General features: G+C 46.7%; 2 protein-coding genes across 4 annotated transcripts in view; both read left to right on the forward strand.

The window, feature by feature from the left end:
- FRAS1 (Fraser extracellular matrix complex subunit 1) overlaps positions 1-7,420 on the forward strand; it is a 381,912-nt gene extending 374,492 nt beyond the window's left edge. Inside the window, exons 72-73 of the mRNA XM_084855428.1 lie at positions 168-314; positions 2,142-7,420. Coding sequence (XP_084711554.1) covers positions 168-314; positions 2,142-2,738 — 744 coding nt within the window. The 3' untranslated portion in view covers positions 2,739-7,420. The remainder of the gene's footprint in view (positions 1-167; positions 315-2,141) is intronic.
- Positions 7,421-11,308: 3,888 nt separating this feature from the next.
- ANXA3 (annexin A3) overlaps positions 11,309-26,366 on the forward strand; it is a 42,339-nt gene continuing 27,281 nt past the window's right edge. Inside the window, exons 1-2 of one of the 3 annotated variants that reach the window (XM_084855431.1) lie at positions 11,309-12,730; positions 14,503-14,540. In XM_084855431.1, coding sequence (XP_084711557.1) covers positions 14,526-14,540 — 15 coding nt within the window. In that variant the 5' untranslated portion in view covers positions 11,309-12,730; positions 14,503-14,525. The remainder of the gene's footprint in view (positions 12,731-14,502; positions 14,541-26,366) is intronic. The other 2 variants (XM_084855430.1, XM_084855429.1) reach the window with 2 other exon arrangements.

Consider the following 26,366-nt stretch of genomic DNA (forward strand, 5'->3'; position numbering starts at 1 on the left):
GGCACACAGTAACTGGATATTGTGCCAACTTGTTTCCTTCTTCTCCAGGACCATCTTATATTTCTATGTGGGTCCGGTCTAGAAAAGTTGCCTCTCATCTCCATGGACTTAGAGCATAGAGTTATCTATTGACTTTTTCCTCATGGGCTGTTTTCTTCGAATTGCAGGACCGGAATCAACCAGAAGTGACCGATAAATATTTCCATGACATCCCTTTTGATGCCTCTTTTGCTTCCGAGTTAGCAGATTTCCATCTGGTTAGCAACATGCCTGGAGTAGATGGGTTCATCATGAAAGTGGATGCACTCTATAAGGTCTGTAGGATACAAATCAAAATCCAGATTGAATTTCATTATTTAAATTCTGTAAGTCGATGATGTGATGGAGCCATGGAATCTCTTCTTCCTAATGGCTAATGTGAGGAAGTTAGGATTAAGGGGGAGGTGTTTTGCTTATGCTCATAGGTGCTCTCATCTATATTAAATGAGACAACATGGAGGTACTATGAGTAGGTAGTTCATTTCCCAGGAGGTGGTGTTCATCCTGTGCCATGGCTGCACTCCCCCTGAAGGAACAGGTTCATAGTTGGGGCTGCTCTTTGTTCCATCTTTGTCACTGGATGTGTAAATTGCTTCTGTAGCACACAATGTATTTTACCACCTGAAGCTAGTAGTATGCCAGCTGTGACCCTACCTGGATAGAGATAGCCTGGCCTTTAGTTATCCATGCTCTGGTAACCTCTAGATTAGACTACTGTAATATGGTATATCTGGGGCTGCCTTTGAAGACTGTTGATAAATTGCAGTTAATGCAGAATGTGGCTGCTAATAACCAAACTAGGGCTGGGCATTATGTTGATATGACACCTGTGCTATGCCAACTGTACTGGCTTCCAGTCCATTTCTGGGCAAGTGCTTTATTTTTTTACCTTTACAACCCTTCATGGCATAAGACCAGGGTGCTTCAAGGACTGCCTGTCTTCATATATAGCTACTTATACATTAAGATCTTCAATTAATGGCCTCCCATCCGAGGTAAGGAAGGTGACAACTACAGAGAGGGCCTTTTTGGTGGAGACAGCCCAGTTACGGCATGCTCACTCCAGAGAGGCATTCACCTGGTGCTTTACTTATTGTTATTTTGGCACCAAGCAAATACTAGTTTATTTTCCTTTTTATTTTTATTTTTAGGTCCAATGTTGAACGTACAGGGTTGGATCCAACCCTCATACAAGCAGAGAACTGCTCACACAATGGGACTATCACTTGCGCAATGGGACTTCTCTACCCTCTCATCCCCACTGCAGCCACCTGTGTGTGCCCCCAATCTGCTTTAGAGGGCCCCCCAACGCTGGAGCAGAATTGGGGGCTGCAGGGGGCTGCAGCAGGAAGGACGAAATCCATTCCATCAGCTATTTCCTCCCACTGGCAGAACAACACCATTGGATATGGCCCATATGACTTTGTGGTCTCCCCCACCCCCATTTTCTTATTAATTGCATTAGGGAGCAATCCTATGGCTGCTAGACGGCCGTAGGATATGCTGTTTTCTGGGAACTGACCTCAGAGCCTGTGCTGGGGGGAGGAAAACTGACCTCCCCCCACGTCTACACTGCCTTGGAAGAAGAGCACGGATTGGCTGAAAAGGGGCTGAGGGTGTTCCAGGGTGGGGAGAGCGGATCTGCCTGCACGACACATCCTATGTGTCATACAGGCAGATCTGCTCTCTCCACCCTGGAACACCCCCATCCTATGTGTCGTACAGCAGCCTCCTCTCCCACTCCCCCCACCCCTGTGGCTAGACAGCCGAAAATGGCTGTCTAGCAGAAAAAGCAGGGCAGGAGAGGCGTGGAGGGAATGATCCCCCTGTGTGTCTCCCGCCTTGCTTTGGATAGGCAGTTGCCTCCAAGTTCGGAGGCAGCCGCCTATCTAGATAGGATTGCACCCTTACTCTTTCTTATAAGCTGCCTTTGAAATAGGATTGAAGGGTGGTGCCTATTCTACCTACAGTAAACAGGTATTATTAATTCAAGTTCATCCAGGGCTGAGTTCCATAATTGAAAAGTTAGCTTTGGGGTTTTTTTAGTTAAAGCAGCTGTTGCTGTCCTTTGATTTTTGTGCCTCTTCTGCCTTCTTCAACAGGTGGAAACCGGGCACCAGTGGTGTCTTCAAGTGATCTACATCATTGGCCCCGAGAACATTGCTGGGCCCCGGGTGCCACGTTCTCTCATTCACCAGCTGAAACGCAGCCGCCGGGATCTTGTGGACCACAGGGCGGGCCTGCTTCTGGACGACTCCTTGATCTACGACAACGAAGGCGATCAAGTTAAGAACGGCACTAACATGAAGTCTCTCCACCTGGAGCGGCAAGAGGCAGCAGCCGCTGCTTCTCTGTCGCAAACGGGAGCGTCCATCGGCAGCGCCTTTGCAGTCATCATGCTTCTGCTCCTTGTGCTGTTGGTCCTCTGCTTTGTGACCAGGAAGTGTCGGAAGCACAGGAGAAAGAAAAAGGCAGCCAAAGACATAATGGAGCAGTGCCCTCTCAACACCAAAGTGGAGGCAGCCAAGAAGAACATGGAGAGGGTGGAGAAGAATGTAAACAGACAGTACTGCACTGTGAAGAACCTGAACATCCTCTGTGAAAACGAAGGCGCCTACAAGGTCAAAGGGGCAAAGGTCAAGCAAGTGAACTTAGAGGTGAAAGTTCACAACAATTTACAGGAGGGGACAGAGGTTTAATGGGATGCACACTTTTCTTGTTTTTGTTTTGGTAACACATCTTTTTATAAATTGTAAAAAGGAAAGAAAGAAAGAAAAAGCTTCTATAAATTTTTTTAAAAACCATCCTGGTATTTTTATAACGATCTTGTGGGAAAAGGGAAGAACGAAACCGTTTTTGCGTTTGTGTTCTTGAGCGATGAACAAGCAACGCGTCTTGACGCGCTTCCACTCCACAACGGAGCTACCTCATTGAAAGCAGAACCGTGCGAGGCTCCCAAAACAGAAGATGCTGAATCGCGTCTCCTGGATCACCTTAGAGCGGCATTCCATTCACCCGACCCGTGGGGCTCCCACATCTCTTCCATTCTCCACTTGCTGGCTGCTCGCTGCAGAAGCAGTTGGTTGGCGCCATATGCAAATGAGGCTTCACTGGAGGTAGAAGAAGCACAATGTAGTCATTAGGTGTGCAACCTTTCCCTGGGATGTTTCCTCCTTACAGTTGGCCATTATAGGATTTGCGTTTCCTCTGGTGGGCCACTGGTGGGCCAGTTATGCTGGACCTATTTACACTGGAACATCTTCACACCAGTGCCTCCCATTTTTCCATGAATGTGAAGCATGTTACAGCTCAGATGGAAGCAAGAAGCAATTTAATCACTTCTCTTTGAGCCAGTTCACACACAGTAGTCATCCTGGGCAATGGTCTCATGCAGGTTCTCTCTACCAGACTGTACTCACATGAAGAAACAATTTGTGTGAAATGGAGGATCCTTATAGGTGGCTTGTATAGTGTTGCTGAGATAACCACAATGCCAGCAGCTCAAAAGAATGTCCCTCCTATCACTAAAAGCTTGATGGACACATAGACATCATCTTCATGGAGGCCCCGGTTCACACAAAGGTCACCTCCACTTGAGTACCCCCCAATGGGAAGTCCAGCCATGGACTCATACACTCTCAAGGCAATCAACTGAGGACCACCATGATGTGCAAATCCCAAGAGACATTGAAGTAGAGTAGTTAGAGTCTGTCTCCATGTAACCCAGTATTGTCAACATTGACTGACAGCAGCTCTCTAGTCTGGAATTTATACAGGCCTACCTGGAGTTGCCAGGGATTGAACTTGGGACGTTATGTATGTGAAGCATATGCTCCACCACTGAACCATGGCCCTGTAATCCAGGGGCACATCTCTTACCGGGAAAGGAACAGAGCCCCCTGTGTCCTTGGGTATTTGTCCAAAGAGGACAAAAAGGTCCACTGTATAATTCGGGTACCTGAACAGCTGGACGTTGCCCTGTAGCATACCATGCGCAACCTCCCTCAGATGGCTTGGGTCGTAGAGGGAACTTCTTAAGAGGCATAAATTGTGAAGCATACATTGGCTTCCTACTTCAGCCACTCTTCCCCATGAGACATAGGGACGTTCATCCTGTTTGCCATGTGCTAATTCTAGATAAGTGGCAGCTTGGTTGGTTGTATGAAATGGCTATTAGGTTATTATAGATCACCTTTCAGGCGCAGGCCTTTAATCAATGGAGGCAAGCTAATCAAATGGATGAACGTTATCAGGTGATTTACCATCCCCTCAACAGATTGCGTGAACTGGCCAAAAGAGACAAGAATACATTAGTTCTTCTCACTGTCCATTGTAGGAGTTCCACTTTATTTGGAAAGAGCTGCCATAATAAACACTGAAGTGGAGATAAAAGCATCCCTTTTTTGGTTGTAAATGCTGATTCAGAACAGAATTGAACCTGTTAATAATTTCTTTATAAAACAGCCATTGACTCTGGAAGCAAAAACCTTCTGTGCCAAAATGGTTGCTAAGCTCAATTTATAATACAATAGTATCTGAGACTTCTTAGTTAGCATAATTTAGCTTCAAGTCCACACACCCAAGTAGGGTGCAGGCCACAACACTACAGCCATGTGTAGCAAAGTGACTATTGAGTTGTGTGCTTTGGGTCATGATAAGCACAAGAATGTATTGCAGCATCATGTTCACTCAGGCACTTGATTTGAGCCTGTTCACATGACCATCATTTGATGTGTTGGAACTAGTTAACTTTTCCCAGCAGATTTTGGCACACCAAACTGCTCTTGTGAATACTTAGATCAGCCTTTCCTAAGCTTGTGCTCTCCAGATTTGTTGGACCACAACTCCCATCATTTCCAGCCAGCCAGTAGCCCAGCTGGCTGGGGATGATGGGAGTTGCAGTCCAACAAATCTGGAGGGCACCAGCTTAAGAAAGTCTGGTTTAGATGCTTCTCAAGATCATAACTCTCAGAATATCATCATCCAAACTACTTTCTGAAGCTTATTGAGGATGAGGGAAGATGCAAGTTCGGTGCATGTTGAAGCATCCAGAAGGATGGTTCAACATGCCAAAAAACAAAATCCTTTGAAACAATAAACGCCCATTGACTCTATGAAAAATGGCTATGTAGGAATCACCTCTTATATCAGAACAAGCTTTTTCACATGTGACGCTTTTTCACATGTGAAAAATGTGTTTTCGCTTTTTCACTTAACAGCCAGTGCCTTTGAGCTTCTCCTCTGCTGTTTGTGTGAATATCACTAATGTGCATGGAAGAGCACCATTTTTATAAGAAATGAATTCTTGCCAGCAGTACATTCGCATTACAGGTGATTATGTCATGTGTGAAACTGACCTAAACCCCAGCATTTTAGTTCATTTTAGTTGCTAATCATCTCCTCTTTTTTCTCTGTCTGTTCACGGGGTAGGATCATATGTTAAGGCAAATGTATAGCATGTTGTCTCTCTGACCAAAAATGAGAGCTGGTAGCTGCTGTCACTAGGATCACCACTAGCACAAAATTGTATTTTTAGTGCCAACAATGTGATGAGTGCTGTTAAATCCATCTCTACATAAGCAGAAGCAGAGGTCTCTTCCCCCAGAGACGTTTGCACTCCTCTTCCGCTGAATGTTACATTTTCAAATGACTGAACAGAACACACTTGCTTCCAGTTTGGAAATAGTTCCCATGGACAACAAGGGACATGTTTCTGAATAGGCCAACATAAGATCAGGTTGCATATATCTAAAGACAGGGATCTCAGGAGATGAACAAATATTTGTAGATATTGAAGCCAGTCTCATCTGATTTCAGAAATGTTGGGTGTAAATGCATTTGTATGAAGCGCTAATCTCATTATTCTGTTTTTGTTTTTTTTTTAAATCTTACACAAATTTGTTACTACAACCTCATCATAGTGACGAACTGAACAGTGTGGTAGAATCCTTCACTTGCCTTGGTTGCCAATATATTATCTGTGGCTACACACTTGTAAATGTCAAATACCTGAAAAATCATTACTTACTTGGTTTGAGTCACACAATCCCTTTTTCTGTGTTTTGATTAATACCAGCTGATGACCACAGATAGTATTGGGTTTCCATTATATACGCAGTGCCTGTTTATTCTCAGTTTCAGTATTCTGTCATTAATAATCATGCAACTTTAGTGATGTATTGAAGGAAGTCTTGTGAATGCCTCGACACATGTTCAGAGTCTGCCTCAATGTGTCCTGGATTGAAGGATTTTTCCTAGGGCTCATTGAGCTATAAAGTGGGCACATGTTGGACTATTGACATAGAAGGGCTCAACCCAGGGGAAAAGACAACATGTGTTGACCTCAGCACATATAGCCATCATGCCAACTAGAATTAAAGCTTGTTGTACCGGCAGAGAGATGCTTAGGATGGTGTAGGAGGACTAGATAGGACAGTATCACAACCCAGGGTCCCAATTCAGACTCCCATGCACAAGACAGAGCTCCTGCATTTGTGGACTACCCGATTTAGCTCAGTGAAGGGAGAGCTTCATATGCTCATAGAACTATGCCCTCCATTGAAGAGAATGAGGGTAGCTTTTCTGGGTGGTGGTGAGCAGTGCATGCATCAAGCCGCTGTGCCACAGCAAATGGCTGGATTGGCCTGCATGAAAACTGGTGTGGCGCAGTCAGCTTGGCCTGGGTTCAAATCCCGGCTCTGCCATCAAGCTCATCGGGTGATCTTGGGCATGTCACACTTTTTCAGCCTAACCCACCTCACAGGATTGTTGTGAGGTTAGAATGGGATAACTCCAGTGTACAGTACCCCAGGCTCCTTGGAAGAAGAGTGGGATGAAAAGCTAATAAGTCAATGATGTCACAAGGGACATGGCAGGCAGACACCTGTGTCAACATATTTAATATTGGTGTGCCAACATGCTTTATGCACCATGTTCCAACCACAAAGAAACCATGAAAAATCACTCTCAGTGGTATAAACTATAGTCACGTTCATTGGTGTTGTTGTATAAATAATACCTAACAATAAATACTAGAGAAACAAGAGACAACAAGCATACATACTTTCTCCTAAGCTGTACAACTACTGGCACATCGATACTGTATCTCTTTATTACAAATGTTAATGTTAACGTTAATAGCAAGAATACAACTCTGGCCCCTTTTGATTTGCTTTTGATTTCGATTTGCACCATCCATTCCGACAAAGTTCTTTGAGTTGCTCTGTGTTGATCCCACTTGGTGCTTTCAATCTCTTTTCTTGAATCGCACTGTTTTATGTATTTTGGAGCATCAGTCAATTTGTTACAGAGCCAATGGTTGATATTTCCATGATGCCCTTTTGTTGTTGTTTTTGCTAATAAAGAACCTTTGGTTACTTTTTAATGGAAGCTACCTTTCAATCTGAATCAATTGCACAAATCTACCAAATTCTGTAAGACTTCTGAAAAACTACATTTTAATATGGGGACAGATGTCACCACATGACATCTTTCAACATTTCACAGAGCAAAAGAGCAACGTTCTTGTATGCTACTAACGGCCCAATTCTTACATCAGAGACCACAGACCAAAACGCTCTCCCACCCCAATTACCCGTTGCTGAGACCTTTTCTCTGCTTGCTACATTTGCTTACTCTGATATAGCCTGTACTGCACTCGCTTTTCTGACACAGGCTGCTGTTTATTTATTCATAAAGAATCATGCACGTGCATTGTGCTTTACAGAGCACAAGAGGGCAAATTCCTGCCCTGAGGAGCATACAACCCAAAATTTGACATGGGAAACAACAGAGGAAGGGGAGGGAGGTGGAGGCAACAGGGGTAAACAGAGAAGCAATAGGTGAACTTTCCCAACCTGGTGCCCTTGAGATGGGTTAAACTGGAACTCCCACCCATGCTGGCTGGGGCAGATGGGAGTTGTAGTCCAACACATCTGGAGGGCATCAGGTTGAGGATGGCTGCAAGAGGCGGTTGTTTTGGTTACTAGTGCTTAGACTGTGTTACAGTCAGGCGTGGGACATAAGAGCTTGTGCCAAAAGCTTTACAGGAAAAGCTGGGTTTTGTGGAGGGATTTGAACAAAGTAAGAGACATGGCATCACTCAGATGTTCCATGAGGCAGATCCAAGTATATGAGGCAGCCAGAGAGAAAGGGAGGACTCCTTTGAGGGAGCAGCAGTGGCTACTCTGGGGCTGGGCTTTGGGACACAAGTCAAGGACCCTGCAGTGCCCCCTCCCCCAAACAATCGCCAGAGGAGACAGCAGTGGCTGATGACCTGGGGTGGGGACAGCAGACAACTGATGCTGCATCAGCACCCGGCATGAGGAAATTCCTCTGTTTTTTTCAGCTCACCCTTCCCAGAATGTGTAGATACTCTGAAGACCAGAGTACAAACAGACAGTAGACGCTGCCCCAGCTGACAACCTCACTCAACCACAAATAAAGGAGGCTCTTTTGCCTTCATGGACCAGTATACTACAGAATTTGTCCACTCAGGAGGTGAAATTCTTCTTCAATATTATCAGTTCCTGCAGTTTGTTATTGAACATGTTATGACTACAGGAGTACCTGACGAAGACTTTATAGAATCGAAATGGAAACACACTGGAGTCTCGTAGACAGATGAGCATAACTGATATAGTTGTTTTGAAATATTGACTGTTAAGCGTTGCTTTGTAAAATCAGTTGGCATAACTGTACCACTAATCACTACACATTTTGCAATTAACTGGTCTGGTGCAGTTGTGCAGGTCTCTGACACTGGAGTGTTCGTTATTTGGGACCTTGTCCTTTTTGTTTTATATATGGCTTTATATGTCAGCCGAAGCACCTTGAACTTGCCTTGGTAGCTTACATGTGCGTGTCTGTGTCTGCGTCACAGTTCAACTGTGGCTTCCCCCAAAGAATCCTAGGAATTGTGGCACAGTGAGGATGCACACAATTCCATTGGCGGTCCTAATCCCCCTCACAGAACTACAAATCCCAGGAGTGTTTCCTGGCTAGACGGAATGAATGTCAAACCAGTTTGATTCTGTACAGTACACACTAGACTTCAACTGGCTTGACAATCTTTTCTCTTAAGACAACATAAACGTTTGCTTAGCTGAAAGAAAGAACTGGGCTAGGCAGACCAGAGAGTGTTGTTGGGGGGGGGGAGGCAGACATTACTGCAGCTAGCTAAGCTCTGTAACTGTTCACATAGACTGTCTGGTCACATGAGCAGTGTAACCTGAAACAGACCCACACAGAAGATTTCAGTGGCTACTTCTGGCCTCATCCATCCATTAGCCAGGGGACCATGAGCCACTAGGAGTCTTCATGGAAAACTCAAAATGTTTTAGCCTTTCTTTGTAGATGCTAGTAATCCTTTTAGGAAAGAGGAGAGGAACCAAAGCCCATGCTTTGTGTGTGGAAGAAGGTCCTGGGTTCAAATCCAGTTCAGAGGATCTCATAAGAACATAAGACCCATGCTGCATCAAACCAAGGGTCCATCTAGTCCAGCATTCTGCTCACACAGTGGCCAATCAGCTGCTCATGGGAAACCCACTAGCAGGACATGAGTGCAACAGCACCCTCCCACCCATGTTCCCCAGCAACTGGTGTACATCAGCATACTGCCTCTGATACTGGAGGTAGCATATAGCCATCAGGACTAGTAGCCATTGATAGCCTCCTCCTCCAAGAATTTGTCTACCCCCTTTTAAAGCCATCCAAAATGGTGGCCATCACTACGTCTTGTGGTAGCGAATTCCATAGTTTAACTATAAGCTGTGTGAAGAACTTCCTTTTCTCTGTCCTGAATCTCCCACCCATCAGCTTCATGGGGTGACCCTGGGTTCTGTGTGAGATACTCCACTTTCTCTAGCATTATGAGATTATCCACTTTCTCCACACCATGCATAATTCTGCACACTTCTATCATGATTCCCTTTTTTCCAGGCTAAACAATCCCAGCTGTTATAACTTTCCCTCATAAGGGAGATGCTCCAGCCCCTTGGATCATTTTAGGTCACAATCCTATGCATGCTTAGAAAAGAGACCTACAACTCCCAGCATGCCCCAGCCAGTATCTACAATATCCCTTTTTAGGTGTGGTGACCAGAACTACACAGTATTCTAAGTGTGGTCGTGCCATAGACTTATATAAGGATCTCAGGGAGAAGGTGATGGAACAGCCCGTGTGAAGCCCTGAAGAGTTGATACCATCATGGCAGGGGTGGGCCTGCCAGATGTTGTTGGTCTGCAACGTTTATGTTTTATTATGTGTGTTTTTAAAAATACATTTTATGATTTATGTTTTAAATGTGTTGAACATCGCTCAGAGAACTTGCATTATTAGGTGGCTTAAAAGTGAAATAAATAAATCTCCCATAATCCCCGATCGATGCCCATGCTGGCTGGGGCATGCTGGGGGTGGTAGGCCTTTTTTTCTGTCGAAACATGCATAGGATTGCCCCCTTAGCTGGAAATGCTGGGGCTTGAACCCCAGGCCTTCTGAGTCAGGTGAGCCCAGGGAAACAGCTCAGTCATCTACACCGAACTCATTCACCTCTAGCCCAGACTACCACCCTTCACCTCAATAGCCAATGCTGGGCTGGACGGACAACTCATCTGTCCCGCTCCTATGTTGTTTATTTTTATATTTATATCCTGCTTTCCCTCCAACGAGTTCAAGGCAGCGTACACGATTCCTCTTCCAATTCATTCTCACAACAACCCTGTGAGTTGGGTGCAAGTGAGGGGGGGGGGTTACTACCTGAAGGTCACCCAGTGAGCTTCGAGGCCGAGTAGACTCATGTCTTCTTGTCCCTGGACCAACACTCTAACCACTACACCATACTACTTTCCCCAGCTCTGTGATGCCTTTTTGTCTTTCCTTTTTGAGATGGCGCGACCAGAGCTGTACCCAGGCGCCAGGAGCTGGCGAGGGACAAAAACGCCCCGCAGATGCCGCCACTCGCTCGTTCTTGCTCCGTACGATTTCGGGCTTTGCCCCCCAGGTGCTTCTTAGGTTTTTCCTTTGGGCACTTATGCCTCGTAGAGCTACGTGAGATCTCACCAGCTGCTCCGGCCGGTGGCGAGAGGCAATGCCAGGGCGGCGGAGGGGAGCGCTCCCTGTCGAAGCTCTGCCTGGCGGGAGCCGCGCCGGCCGGGGAGGGCGGCTGCTGGGAGGGGGCAGCGCGGCCGCTCGAGGCACGCCCCGGGCTGGGGGCGAGCCGAGCCGAGCCGAGCCGAGCCGGGCCGGGCCGGGCCGGGCCGGGGCGGGGCCAGAGGGGGGCGGGTCGCTGCCTTGGCCCGCCGCCGCCGCCGCCGCCGGACGGGTTCGCGGCTCGTGGGGCTTTTCCTTGCGGGTAAGTGAGCTCGCCTTGGGCGCAACGCGTGGGGAAGAGCCGGGGGCGCGCGCTCCCCGCCCCGCTCCCCGGCCCCGCTCCGCCTTCAAGCTCCCCACCCGCGCGGCTGATGCCCTCGCCTCGGGCGCCACAGCCGCGCCCATCCCGGGCTTCGTAAGTAGCCCCGTCGCGGCGCTTTCCCTGCTCTCGGGGGGAATCGCTGTTCTGGGGGGGGGGACGCCCAGCCCCCCGGAAAAGCAGGCTTGCCCTGGGCACCTGGGGGGGTTGCAACTCCTCCTCCTCCTCGCACTCTCCGGTGGCGCCTTGCAGAACGTCGCCTGATGAAGGTTTCTGCAGAACCCCAGAGCTTAAGAACAGCAGAAGAGCCCTGCTGGCTCAGACCAAGGGCCCATCCAGCCCAGCACTCTGCTCGCACAGCGGCCAGACAGCTGCCGACCGGGAACCCGCGAGCAGGGCAGGAGTGCAGCAGCACCCTCCCGCCCACGTTCCCCAGCGACTGGTGTGCATGGGCTGGCTGCCTCTGGCGCTGGGGGTAGCCTGGAGCCGTCAGGACTCGTAGCCGCTGATAACCTCCAGGAATCTGCCTAACCCCCTTTTAAAGCCCTCCACACTGGCGTCCGTCACTATACCTTGCGGAAGTGAGTTCCAAAGTTTAACTATGCGCTGTGTGAAGACGGACTTCCTTTTATTGCTCATGGTTTTCCGAAGTGGGGTAGGCTCCTAGGAGCTCTGTGGTCGAGCACGTGCCTTGGTCCCAGGTTCAGTCCCTGGCATAACTTTGCGGCACTGCTGGGGTCGAGGGGGCGCCCAGCAAGGGGCCCTCTGCTCCGCCACCCCTGCACTGCCCTGAGTGGCCTGCCTCCCCTTCCTTTCTTCCACCACCTCCCTGGTCACTCACCCTCTGCTCTGTCCCCCTAACTTGCTGCGGTAAGGGAGGGAACAAATGGATCTGGCCCTTTTTCTGTCACTGGCTGGTATGGTTGGCAGCCCGATGACTTCTGTAAAAGGTTTATAAAAAAGGACTACCTGCTTCCTTTCCCACCACCCGGGCGCCTTCCCCTCTACCCTCCCCCAACCTTATCAGGTGCCTGCATTGTCTTTCCTTCAAAACAAAACCAAAAAACTTCTTACTGTGTTGGACGGGCTGTGCAGCTCTGCAGCGCACCTGGCCTCTTTTTGGCCAGGGTTCTAGTCCCCGCTCAGCCACGGAAGCGCATTGTGTGACTTTGGGCCAGTCGCGGGCTCTCAGCCTAGCCTACCTCACAGGGTTGTTGTGAGGATAAAATGGAGAGGAGGAGAAGCATGTAAGCCGCCTTGGGTCCCTTGCAAGAGGAAAAAAGGTGAGATATAGATGTAATAATAAATAAATTTGACAGAGATCCTGTTTGCAAGGGAGAAATGGGGTCTGAGCACTACAGCATGTGGAATCACTCCTTTGAATCCACAGTTTTCTGCATTTAAGCAAAATATAAACAAACATAGAATCAACATTGTAATAGGCTGATCAAAAATTTCATAAAGAAATTAAAAATTACAATGAGGCTGCAATCCTGTACTCGCTTAAATGTCCCATGGAACTCAGTGGGGCTATCTTCTGAGTAGGTATTATAGGATTGCACTGGGTGACTTTGGGCCAGTCACTGACTCTCAGCCTAACCTACCTCACAGGGTTGTTGTGAGGATAAAATGGGGAGGAGGAGGGCCATGTAAGCTGCCTTGGGCTTCTTGCAAGAGAAAAAGAAGGCGGGATATAAATGCAACAGATAAGTTAATCAGGAGCAAAAAAAGATGGGTGGAGAAGCAGTGCTAAATCCTCACTGTCCCGCTTGCCTCCGTGTAATCTGTTAGTTTATTGATTTTATATATAACATTTCTATACCACCCAATAGCCAAAGTTCTCAGGGTGGTCCACAGATTGACCTTTTCTTGGATACTGAAGTGAGCTCAGCTGAGAGAGAGAGTAGTGTTGAAGGGGGCAGGGGCGGGGTTGTGGGGAGGTAAGCAATGACTGTGGCAGGGTTCAGCCCCCTCACCTGTGTATTCCTTTTGTCCCTGAAGCCAAATTCCCAGCCCCGGCCCTGCTGTATATGTGACTAAGGGCTAAATGACATGCTGCGTTAAATACATATCATACCGGTGACCCATGCCATTTTGTTTACCTTCGTGTAAGTGAGTGGGGCCCCAATCAGGATCCCAATCATGCACAGGTAGGAGAGGTTTAAACCTTCCCACCCAGCCTCTTCTTTTTCCAAAATTCACTCCCACAAGCACACACACTAAAAAAAGAGATGGAAAACTCCCGTGTGTGTCTATTGTTTCCATAGCTTCAGGATGGGTGGAAAAACTTTCTCCCAAGCAAAACACTGAGCGAAACATTTGTGTTTAAAACTCTGTGTGCTTGAGCCAAAAGAAGGTCCCATTTTTAGGTCCTGACTCAAGATTCCTTTCCTGCCTTGCCTTTTTGAGCTTTGTCTTCCTCCAGAGTGCGCCCTTCTCTGGGTAAACATTCCCTTGGGTGGAGGAGTTTGGGTTGGAACATTTTCCCTCTGTGTCTCACCCCCCCACCCCCCAGTCTTTTGGCGAAGGCCCAAATGAGATATTAGGACCAACACGGGTTTCAGAATAACAAGAAGCAGAGACAGTGGGAGCTGGTGGCTCTGATGTCAGTGAGGCGGTGAATCCTTGCCAGGTTTCAGTCAGAACTCTAAAGGAGCTATCCAGGGTGCTTCCCCCTTCCCAGCTGGGCTCTGAGATGCAAAAGAAGCTCAGCTGGCAGGCAGCGAAGGCTTGTGTGCACCATCTTCCATATGCAAGGGGGGATTAGAAGCATCTGCTTCTAGTTGGCTACAGTTTGCTGTTGTGTCTGTATGCAGCAAACTGTGGTTTGTGCAAACCATTATTTATTCTCAAATCGGGATCTGAAACTCTGGTTTGAGAGCAAACAATGGCTTGCAGATGGAGGGGGACAGAAAGCCTCTTGCCTGGGCCCCCCTCATTCCTGGTGGTTCCTCCCTGGGTTCCTGTGACAGTAGCACCAACTGTGGTCAGTGCACTTTAAAACAATGAAATGTACCTGGGATCTCATCTTACTAATGCCTGGTTGCTTTTCCAGAGTCTTGCTGAGAGAAGATCATCATGGCTTCTGTTTGGGTGAGTAAAATCGTGAAGTCCCTGTGCAGTTTTGGTTGGGCTACAGCATGCATAATGAAGGATCTGGGATCTGGGTCTGTGTGCATCAAGTCATGTGCGTGTGTGATCGGGTTGTGTGCCTAGTGAGGGATTGGGCATGCCGTGTCCATAAGGAAGGATCCGGGATCAGGCCTGTGTGTCGAATTTGGCACATCCCAAGTAGGCCTTTGTGGCTAAGCAGCCAGGTCTTCCACATCAAGTGATGGGTGTGTGTGTGTGTGTGTTTACCTGCCAGTCGATCTCCTTGCCAGCAAACTGCCAGCCTGCCAGGTCAAATGACGTACCAGGAAGCCTAGTCACAGGCAATTCCTCTGTTGTTCTTTGCAAAGAGAAAAGTGCTGGGAAGAGGCTGGGTGATATTCCGAGGCTTTTCCTCCTGTGTCTATTTAGGAGGGCTGCAATGTTTAGTCAGTTAGTAGGTTAGAGTCATCAATGTAAAAACCATGTAATTGATTAGAAAAGGTGTTCTCGGCTAATCAGGGAGCAGAGGTGATTTTGGTGGTTGTGGGGGAAACAAGAGTCTGGTGGTACCTTAAAAGACTAGGACATTTATTTTGCTTAAGCTTTCATGGAGTAGAGTCCACTTCATCAGATGCTTGGAATGTTATCCTAAGTTGGCAAGTGTGTGTGTGTGTATGTGTGTTTGTATATGTGTCTATACACATGCATGCACATAGTAGCGGGGACAGGGAATTGTAAGCAGTGAGTTCAGAGGGAAATGAAATGCAAAAAATACAGACTGACAATTACAGGAAAGCTTAAGGGAGCAACCCTACGGCCCTTGACAGCATCCGAGGGGCAATAGAATGGTTCAGATTCCCTGATCCAAGGTCGGATATAGTGCTCCAATGTCAGAGGGGAGGAATTGGAGATCTGACCCTCCTCCCCCTTGTAGCTGACTTGGAAAGAATCATGCCAGCTGGCCTCTGAGGTTGGGAAATTGACCTCAGAGGGGTGGAAAAGGGGGTGTTTTGGTGGGTGGGGAGGGGAGGAGATGGGAGAGGCCAGGATATGAGTTGTCCTGAGGCCCCTACAGCCTCCTTCCCTCCCCCTCTGAAACGCCACTGCTGTTTAACTTTTAATACTAATATTTATACACACACACACACACACACAGAGGTTGTCTTGGAAAAGGTATCTCCCTTTTCTCACACATGGCATGGTGTAGAATTTTGATTATTTGTTCAACAGCCCTGCGTGCTATGCATCATCTTCCCATCTGGTCTCCTCTTCTAAGACGGGTACCATCTAAAAATGTGGATATCCTCTAAAAATAGAGTGTGCCTTTTCCTTCTTGAGAATATCATTTTATTTACATGAAAATGTTATGTCAATGTCTTTCTTTCTCAATGTGTGTCGCCTCTTGGCCAAAGGGTAATGGATGGAGTAAAACTTGTACAATTAGACAATTAAGGTGTCTTTAATGGGATATATGGCTGTGAGAGCTGGACTATAAGGAAGGCTGAGCACCGAAGAATTGATGCTTTCGAACTGTGGTGCTGGAGAAGACTCTTACGAGTCCCCTGGACTGCAAGGAGGTCAAATCAGTCAATCCTAAAGGAAATCAACCCTGAGCGCTCATTTGAAGGACAGATACTGAAGCTGAAGCTGAAATATTTTGGCCATCTAATGTGAAGAGGAAACTCCCTGGAAAAGACCCTGATGCTGGGAAAGACTGAAGGCAAAAGGAGAAGGGGACGGCAGAGGATGAGATGGCTAGATAGCATCACCGACGCAATGAAGATGAACTTGAGCACACTCCGGGAGAGAGCGCAGGACAGGAAGGCCTGGCGTGCTATGGTCCATGGGGTCACGAAGAGTCGGACACGACTGAATGACTGAACAACAACAAACCCTCCTATTCAGTCATTCAGTCATTCATTCATATTTCTGTATTTTATTACACTTTCCAGTACTCAACAGGCCTTCTAAAATTATCTTATAGACGAGTCACTTCCCATTCCAGAGGAGGGGAGAAAAATCCCACATTAATGCTGTGGCTGCCAGACTGTCATGTTTGTCTTGGGGACAAGAGAGTAAGCTTGTAAACCTAGGAAGGCTTTGCCTGTCCCGTGGGAGGTGTTCTTGACTCTAGCAGCCGGAGTCTTGGCTTTGTAGCAAATGCTTCCCAGTCATGCTAGTTCTCTTTAGGTAAATATTGATGTGGTGGAAATTTGAGAACTGGCTGCCAGAGTGAAAGAAAATCAGGTTCAGGGCTGAGTTGGAGGGGCTTCTAGGTAACATGACTTCTGGTGGGCCCCTCTTTACATCAGTGCGCTTTGGCTGGAAGCTGCCACTTTGTTTTCCCATATTGTCCTAGAATAGCCAATGTACTGTCCCTCCAGGACATCATGGAAAATTAAAATGGAGGCTCACAGATTCAGCCACCCATCATGGAAGGTCCAGGGCAGGGGTCACCACCGGTGGGCCCTGTTGGGACCCCGTCAGCTGACCTGGGATACAAGGTGCTGACACCAGGCCTCGTCCAGTCACATGGGCTGTATAGGATGCACAAGAAAGTGGTTGTTTTAAGATACTTATCAACAAGGAAACATGACCAGAAAAACTGGCCATTTCTTCAGAATCCTGGAGAAGGATTTTGAGATATGTTTGGAATGTGGCTGTGATGTTGTGTGTTTAACTTCGCATTCGTACACAGTAGATACAATGAGGCTGTATATCTGGCAGAACTGTCAGCCCCTATATGTGATCCCCACTGAAATGAATGAGGAGCAGAAGATGGTTCTTATGCTGTGATAGTAAAGGGGAGAAAAATAATCTCAATTAAATAATTAATAACATTTACCTACTGCCTTGATTTGATAAAAAGCCATCAACGCAGTGCACAACAATTTAAAACAATAAAACCTTAAAACAAGGGTCCTCAAACTTTCTAAACCCTGAGGTTCTCTTGAGAGACCTGAAAATGACTGAGGCCCACCAGTCACAAAATGGTAGTGCAGGGGTGGAGCCAGTCACAAAATGGTGGCAGATTGGAGCGGAATTTGGCATCAACTGGCAATTACTGAAATAATTTTATATTGATACCTAATCCCTCTTTGGAAATGGCAAAAATCTTTGCCACAGCTATTTCCTTGTGGCAGGGAGTTCCATAGTTCAGCTATCCTCAAACTGAATACAACTTGTTTAACCCAGGAATTGCTGGGGATGAGTGGAGTGCACGAGCTTTTAATTAACAGGAATGCTCTGTTCCTGGGTTATTTCTTGATGTGCAAGCCTGGAAACTCTGGGTTGTTTATAGATTAAACAATCCAGAGTTAACCCATGGTTTGTTATTGGGTTAACTCTGGGTTGCTTAATCCATAAACAACCCAGAGTTTCCAAGTTCAGACATCATGAATTAAAAAGGATGAACAACAAGCAGATGACTTGAGCACTTCACTCACCCCCACAATTCTTGGGTTAACCAACCCTGGAATTGCCACCATGACATGTGAACTGGGTCATTGGCTCTAGGGGTATCATTATTTAGCTTCCCCATTTTAGGCAGAATTTGCTGATCTAGAGGCTCTAAGTGGAAGACTTTTTGATTTATATTGTCCTCCCCCTTTCTTCAACATGCCTCTCAAAGTATTCTTACTCATTTCCTGTCATTTTGTTTCTGCTTCTCCTTTCGTACTAAACTTGTACCTTGTTCGGTTTCTCCTGCTGCTTTTAGATTCACCTCCTCTTGTAACAACTTCCCTCTCTTGTCCCATTCCTCTTTATTCCTAGTGTTAAAAAAAATATTATGAAAATATTAGCCTTGCCCTCCGACCAGCTCCCACTGCCACACCTGCGTATGCAGGTCATGGCACAGGGCGGTCAAGCAAAGAGGCACTGAGACCCGCCTGAAAGTGGGGGTGAGACCACTGGTGGGTCCTGACCCACATTTTGAGAAACACTGTCTTAAAACAATGAAAAGCAAGAACGTTAAAAACTGTAAAACATTAAAACTACATGATTTAAAAGGTGGGGAGAGCAATCTTATGGCCCCTAGACAGCATCTGGGGGGCCATAGGATTATTTAGTTTCCTGGCTCCAAGGTCGGAGACAACCTGCGCTCCCTGCCCCATCCCCTTTGTAGCTGGTGTGGAGCGAACCATGCTGGCTACCTCTCTGCACTTGGAAGACGGAGCGTAGAGACAGGGAAACGGGGGCCTTCCCAGGGGAGGGGAGGAGATTGGGGTGGCTGTGGTATGGCGTTTCCCGAGGCTGCCCCAGCCTCCTTCCCTCCCCCTCCGAGGCACCACTGCTACATCGCCTGTCTAGCAGAAATGCAGGGTGGCTGGAGCGTGGAGGCGAAGATCAACTCCACTGTCCTCCTTCCCTGCACAGGATGCTCAGCAAGCTCTGAGTTCAGAGGCCACAGACTATCCACATAGGATTGTGCCCTGAATTAAAAAGATGGACCTTCACACCCTTTCTAAAAGCCAAGAGAGTGGGACCCAGCTGTAGTTCTTGGGAGCGACCCAGGAGAAGGCCCTTTGATGTGTGCTCAACAAACAGGCTTCTGTGGGCCATGGTGCTGTCAAGAAGCCCTCTCCTGCAGATCTTCATAGCTGGACTAGTCCATAACAAAACAGGTGGTCTCTCTTAGCATTTCAGCCTATAAAAAGTTTGGTCCAAATGATCTTTGGGCATCATGTTTCTTTTCTTTGGTTTTGGTATGGCAGAACATAAGCTGCTTATGCACAGAGACATCTAGAGGCTAATCTTTGAGCCATGAAACTCTCCTTGTGTGTGTGTTTTAAAGATTTCTTTTAAATATTTTGAGTCCGCCTTTTAGGGCAGAGCCCTCACAAGGGGCTTACATCAAACATCCATCAAACACAATGTCATATTTCAATCAAACACAATAATTTAAAATGGCAGTCTTAAAACAAATCGGTGACCAGCAACACGCCTTTGTAAATGAACCAGAACTATTTAAGACAGTTTTAAATTGTCAGCACTATAATTCCTCAACTGGGGTTGGACTCGATGGTCTTATAGGCCCCTTCCAATCCTACTATTCCATGATTCTATGATCTCAATTAAAAGCAAGATCATCCTGAAATAGATGGGTTTCTGAGGCCCGTTTAAAAGGCTGCATTGATGGGGCTATATGCATATCACTTAGGAGAATTCTACAAACATGGGGCTACTGCCAAAAAGGCTCTGTCTCTTGTGCCTGCCACATTTAAAAAACAAAGGCAACAAGGAATGTTTCATCAACCTGTCCAAATGGGGATTTTAATTTCTCTAATTGCATTTGTATCCCACCTTTCTTCCATCCTGGAGCTCAAGCCCACATGTGTGGAGTTCCCAGCTGATCTCCCATCAAGGCTCTTACCAGAGCCAGAGGTGCCCTTAGCTTCAACAAAGTGACTATAATGTGCTGTGGGGCTAAGGGTGCAATCCCATGGGGATAGTCTGAACTCGGAGGCAGCCGACTATCCAGTGCAGGGCAGGCAGAGCACAGAGGGGATCCTCTCCTCTGTGCTCCGGCCACCCTGCATTTGCGGGTAGATGGCCGATTTCAGCTGTCTAGCCAGGGCGCGTGGGGGGTGGGGAGAGACCAGACAGTGCATAGGAAGCATCGTAATGGCGCTTCTATGATCTCCTCCCCTCCCAGCCCCCAGGAATGCCCCCTTTTGGCCTGCTCCATGCTGCTCTTATGAGTGTAGAGCCATGGATGAACCATGCTGCCTACTAGCTGGGTTACTGGGAACCGAGCTTGGAGCCCTGGCTCCGAGCTCAGTTCCCAGAAACCCCAAAACCCTATGGCTGTCCAGACGCTGTCTAGCAGCCATAGGATTGCACTTGAAGTGAATTATGGGCTTTGACCTGAGGAGGGAACAGAGCAGACTTGAAATTGGCCAGACAAAGAAACTGTTTTGAGATTTGGAGTGATCTGGGAAAGATTGGTGAGAGTCTTTCAGGTGACTTAGAGCCTTTCTGTGCAAGGCTTTTATTGTGCACTCATGATTGCTCAGTTACGGTAGGTTGCAGGTCGTTTACATGATGTTGTCATCCTCCAGGGCCTTTCTCATGCTTTTCAACCATTATTACATTTTTCCCCTAATGAGGAAAGTCTGGTATTATTTAGAAATGGTGGAATGAGAGTCTCGTGTAATTGCACAATTCCATTATACCACAGTGCCATCTAGTGTTTGTGTAATGAAACGTACAGAAAGGCAGAGAAAGAAACCCCCTGGAAAAAAGCACGTGTAAAGAAGCAATCTTAATCCCTCAAACAACCCGGAAGCAGAAGCCTCGGTAAACATGTGGGATAAAAGCCTCATGTAGAAATGCCCTTAGATATTAAGTTGGTGGGCAGATGTTGCTTTGGGTCTAGTGCTCCCTGCCAGTGTGCTTGCTTGCCTGCTTGCCGCCTGTTCAACCCACAGGGGTGTTGCTAGGTCTGGACCCAAATCTATTGACTAGGCCCCAGATCTTTCCCCCAGTGCTCTTCGTGTCCATTGGTACCAACAGAGGATTCCCTCCCCCCAAGCTTAATTGCCATGCAGGGGGCAATTTTCACCCCCCCATCCCTCTGCATGTCAATTAAGATTAGAAAAAGAACCTTCCATTGATGCCAATGGAAGCTTTTTTCCTAAGCTTTATTGCTGGAATGTGTATGAAAGGGCTTGTGATAAAACTTACCAGCCTCCCTTTTTTATGCATGTTTTCCCACCTGTTTACAGCCATTGCAAATTAATTGTAACTAAAGATAAAACTACTGGCTCAGGATGATCTGGGGGTGGGGTGTAAATTAATTAAATAATTTCTTTTCTTTGGTGTGATTCCGATGGGAAATTGATTGGCTGGCTTTGTGAAATTTAAATAAATCCTAGAAATTATTTCCAAATTTGAAACACCACAGTCCTCACAAGGACCCCCTGATTCTATAATCTGGCCCCGGAGTGTCCTAATACTAAGAGAACTAAGACACAGCCAAGGCAATTTTACTCCGTTAGAAGAACAGGAAGTAGACGGTGGAAATTGCAGCACATGACTTCATCTAGGCAAACATTCTTCTGAAGCCAGCAAATGCTTTGGGCTTGTTTGTGGAAAGCGTCAGGTCACACCCATTTGCTAAAGTTCCCTGATTCACTGTTGATCCTGCTGCAGCCCCATTTCTTCACCCTAGACAGAGTCTTGATTCAATCCTTAGATAGCTCCTTTAGAGTTCCAGCTGGTTCTGACTGAAACCCGGCGCAGATTCACCACCCCACTGACATCAGAGCCACCAGCCTCCACTGCTTGATTTGTAGTTTTGCCATTTGTGTGCATTTGTTTTTATAGAATGCTCCTCCCTTAACTATGCACAATGCGCACTGTTGCACCAAAGCGCAGGCGAGTCGGGACAGTCTCAGGAATGTGCTGGCTGTGTGCATCTTTTATTGTTCTCGGCTGTCGTTGAATTTGAGCATGCAGGATTTTGGTATCGGGGCAATCTCTCTTTTTCTTTTTAAATAGAGGAACTGCCAACATTCCTGAAAGGCTGAGCTCATACAAGCTTTTGGTTTTTCTTCTTCCTCCACACCCAAGTGAATTTCCTGTGCCCCTATCTAGCTACATCAGACATTATCAGCAAAAGGCAAGGACTTAAATTTATTTGCAGATGTAGTTTTGTTTTGTTTTGTTTTGTGATAGGAATAAATTGCATTTCCGTGACCACGGCATAACTGGCAGAAAGGAGCTTATATTGTAGCATTCAAGCGACTTTTTTTTGTCAGTATCCCATTTCATTTTTTAAAAGTCATGTTTCTAGTCCTCATGATTCAGGGGCAGGGGGAAGCTGAAAACTGTTTCCTTGTCAGTGCAGCTTTGTTGTTGTTGTTCAGTCGTTCAGTCATGTCTGACTCTTTGTGACCCCATGGACCATAGCACGCCAGGCCTTCCTGTCCTGTGCTCTCTCCCGGAGTGTGCTCAAGTTCATATTCATTGCATCGGTGATGCTATCTGGCCATCTCATCCTCTGCCGTCCCCTTCTCCTTTTGCCTTCAGTCTTTCCCAGCATCAGGGTCTTTTCCAGAGAGTTTTCTCTTCGCAGTAGGTGGCCAAAATATTTGAGCTTCAGCTTCAGTATCTGTCCTTCCAATGAGCACTCAGGGTTGATTTCCTTTAGGATTGACTGATTTGACCTCCTTGCAGTCCAGGGGACTTGTAAGAGTCTTCTCCAGCACCACAGTTCGAAAGCATCAATTCTTCGGCGCTCAGCCTTCCTTATAGTCCAGCTCTCACAGCCATACATTACTACTGGGAAAACCATAGCTTTGATTAGACGGACCTTTGTCGGCAAGGTGATGTCTCTGCTTCTTACTATGCTGTCTAGGTCTGCCATAGCTTTCCTCCCAAGGAGCAAGCGTCTTTTAATTTCATGGCTACAGTCACCATCTGCGGTGATCTTGGAGCCCAAGAAAATCTGTCACTGCTTTTCTTCCCCTTCTATATGCCAGGAAGTGATGGGGCCACATGCCATGATCTTAGTTTTTTTAATGTTGAGTTTCAAACCAGCTTTTGCACTCTCCTCTTTCACCCTCAACAAGAGGCTCTTGAGATCCTCTTCGCTTTCTGCCATTAGGGTGGTATCGTCTGCATATCGGAGGTTGTTGATAATTCTCCCAGCAATCTTAATTCCGACCTGTGATTCATCCAACCCGGCGTTTCTCATGATGTACTCTGCATATAAGTTAAATAAGCAGGGTGACAATATGCAGCCTTGTCGTACGCCTTTCCCAATTTTGAACCACTTGGTTGTTCCATGTCTGGTTCTTACTGTTGCTTCTTGACCCTCGTACAGGTTTCTCAGGAGACAGGTAAGGTGGTCTGGTACTCCCATCACTTTAAGAATTTGCTACAGTTTGTTGTGATCCAACATTGTGTGTTGTGGAAACTGCCTTGGTCGCCCTGTGGGATGACCTCTGCCGGGAGAGGGACAGGGGGAGTGCGACCCTGTTGATTCTCCTGGACCTCTCGGCGGCTTTCGATACCATCGACCATGGTATCCTTCTGGATAGGTTGTCTGGGTTGGGAGTTGGAGGCACTGCACTACAGTGGTTCCGCTCCTACTTGGATGGCCGATTCCAGAAGGTGGTGCTGGGGGATTATTGCTCTGTGCCATGGCAATTGTGCCATGGGGTTCCACAGGGCTCTATTCTATCCCCCATGCTGTTTAACAAATACATGAAACCGCTGGGGGAGGTTATCCGGAGGTGTGGGCTGAGGTGCCATCAATATGCGGATGACACCCAGCTTTACCTCTCTTTCTCATCAAAACCAGGTGAGGCAGTGGCTGTTCTGAACCAGTGCCTGGGCACGGTAATGGACTGGATGAGGGCTAATAAACTGAAACTCTATCCAGACAAGACGGAGGTACTGTTAGCGGGTGGTTCGTCTGCCCGGCTAGGTGATATTCAACCTGTTCTGGAGGGGGTTGCACTCCCCCTAAAGGATCAGGTTCGTAGTTTGGGGGTGCTCTTGGATCCAGAACTGTCACTTGAGGCACAGGTGAACTCAGTGGCACGGAGCACTTTTTATCAGCTTAGGCTGGTATACCAACTACGCCCTTATCTGGACAGAGATAGCCTAGCTACAGTTATCCATGCTCTGATAACTTCTCGTCTGGATTACTGCAATGCGTTATACGTGGGGCTGCCTTTGAAAACGGTCCGGAAACTTCAGCTGGTCCAAAATAGGGCAGCAAGATTGTTAACAGGGACTGGCCTGCGAGCTCATATTACGCCAGTACTTTTCCAGCTGCACTGGCTGCCAGTCCGTTTCCGGGCCCGATTCAAAGTGCTGGTGTTAACATTCAAAGCCCTTAACGGCTTGGGGCCAGGTTACCTGAAGGATCACCTCCTCCCATATGTGCCTGCCTGGACCTTAAGATCATCGTCAGCGGCCCTTCTCCGTGAGCCCCTGCCAAAGGAAGTTAGGCGGGTGGCTACTAGGAGGAGGGCTTTTTCTGTTGTGGCACCCCGGCTCTGGAATGAGCTCCCTAGTGAGGTTCGCCTGGCGCCTACATTGTACTCCTTTCGGTGCCACGTGAAGACCTTTTTATTTTCCCAGGCATTTTAGCTTTCTAAATTTTTATCTTTGCTGTTTTAAATCTGTATTTTAAACTCCTGTACTGCTGCTAGGTTTTATTGTGGTTGTATTGTTATATTGTGGTTTTACTGTTCTATATATTTTAAATTGTTTTATTGTGTGTTGTTTGGTTTTAATTTTTGTGAACCACCCAGAGAGCTTCAGCTATTGGGCGGTATAGAAATGAAATAAATAAATAAATAAATAAATAATAAAATCCACACAATCAAAGGCTTTAGCGTAGTCAATGAAGCAGAAATAGACGTTTTTCTGGAATTCTCTTGCTTTCTCCATGATGCAGCGAATGTTGGCGATTTGATCTCTAGTTCCTCTGCCTCTTCGAAACCCAGCTTGTACTTCCGGTAGTTCTCAGTTCGCATACTGCTGAAGCCTAGCACGGCATGCAAATAAATTTCATGAAGGTCTCTAAAAAGTCATGGTAGATTGGCAACAAGATCTAGAATGTATCTGGCTTCCATGCTCACTACTCACCTTTTCCCCCTCTAGTGGTTAAGTTTGCAGTCCATTTAAAAAGAAAAAGACTGGAGGGTAGATCTGGACCTTTGTCAGCCATCTTCCCATTCTTACATTGGTGCGTTCTGGGTCTTCTTCCCTCACAAGGTTTTTACCCATCTTTAAGGCCTGCAACCCCTTTCCTGCCTCACATCCCTGTTGCCAGGGCTATATAGGATCTATGGAATCACACATTTGCTGTTGGGCACAGAATTCAGCATCTTGAGATTTTTTTTTTAAGTGTTGTTCAGTTTTATTATTTCTAACTCTATCTCATCACCCTATAGCAGAAAGAAAATATCCAGAATATTACAAAAGTAAAAACGTATAAATTATATATAAAAATAATAATATTCGGAGCTGATGAACTAATTATGAAAATCTCCTGATACTAATTTCCAACTTTTATAAAAGTGACTGTTGACCAAACCAAAATAAAACAAAAAAGGCTCACTTAAATTTTAAACAGTCTTCTCTGATACAGCCTATTTCATCTGCCTTATTAAGTCTGGTGCGGACTTTGGCTAATGCCAGCAGGAAAGTGGCAACTCTTCGCACGATCTTTATGTCCTTGTAAAGCAAGACATTTTCTTCTGGCAAACTGACTCGTGTGTTCCAACTTTTAGCAAGCCACCAAGCTATTTTCCCATCATGTCTTGTGTCAAAGAACAATTAAACAAATAATGAGGAAGATTCTCTTCCGAACCACAGTGAGAAAAGCACAAGTGATAAGATGACTTGACTAGTCTACCTTCAAGGGCATTTACTGAAACTTGGCAAGAGTTCGTTCTTTCCTCAGACTGAACTTTTCAGCGATGAATAAATAGTCCTCTGGACCTGAAATATATTTAAATAGATTAAACCACGAGGATATCTTTACAGTTTGCAGTGATGCCAAATCTTCCCAGTGGAGGCTGGTGATTCCTAAGTCAGTGAAGCGGTGAATCCTCTCCAGGTTTCAGTCAGAATTAGAAAGGAGCTATCCAAGGTGCAGAGCTCCTTTAGAATTCTGACTAGCTCTGACTGAAACCACTCCACTGACATCAGAACCACCAGCCTCCACTGAATCTTCCTTCCCCCCACCCCAACCCTGGGTGCATAATTTAAACTCCTTTTTAGCCTTCTTTTCTTTTTTGTTTAAGAAGAAATTTCTAGCCCTTATGACTCAGAAGATAGGCTTGGAAATGTGTGAGCAAG

Source organism: Heloderma suspectum, chromosome 5 (genome assembly GCF_057233095.1).
Source record: "Heloderma suspectum isolate Gila_16-S chromosome 5, 16-S_ref, whole genome shotgun sequence".
NCBI classification, from domain to species: Eukaryota; Metazoa; Chordata; class Lepidosauria; order Squamata; family Helodermatidae; genus Heloderma; species Heloderma suspectum.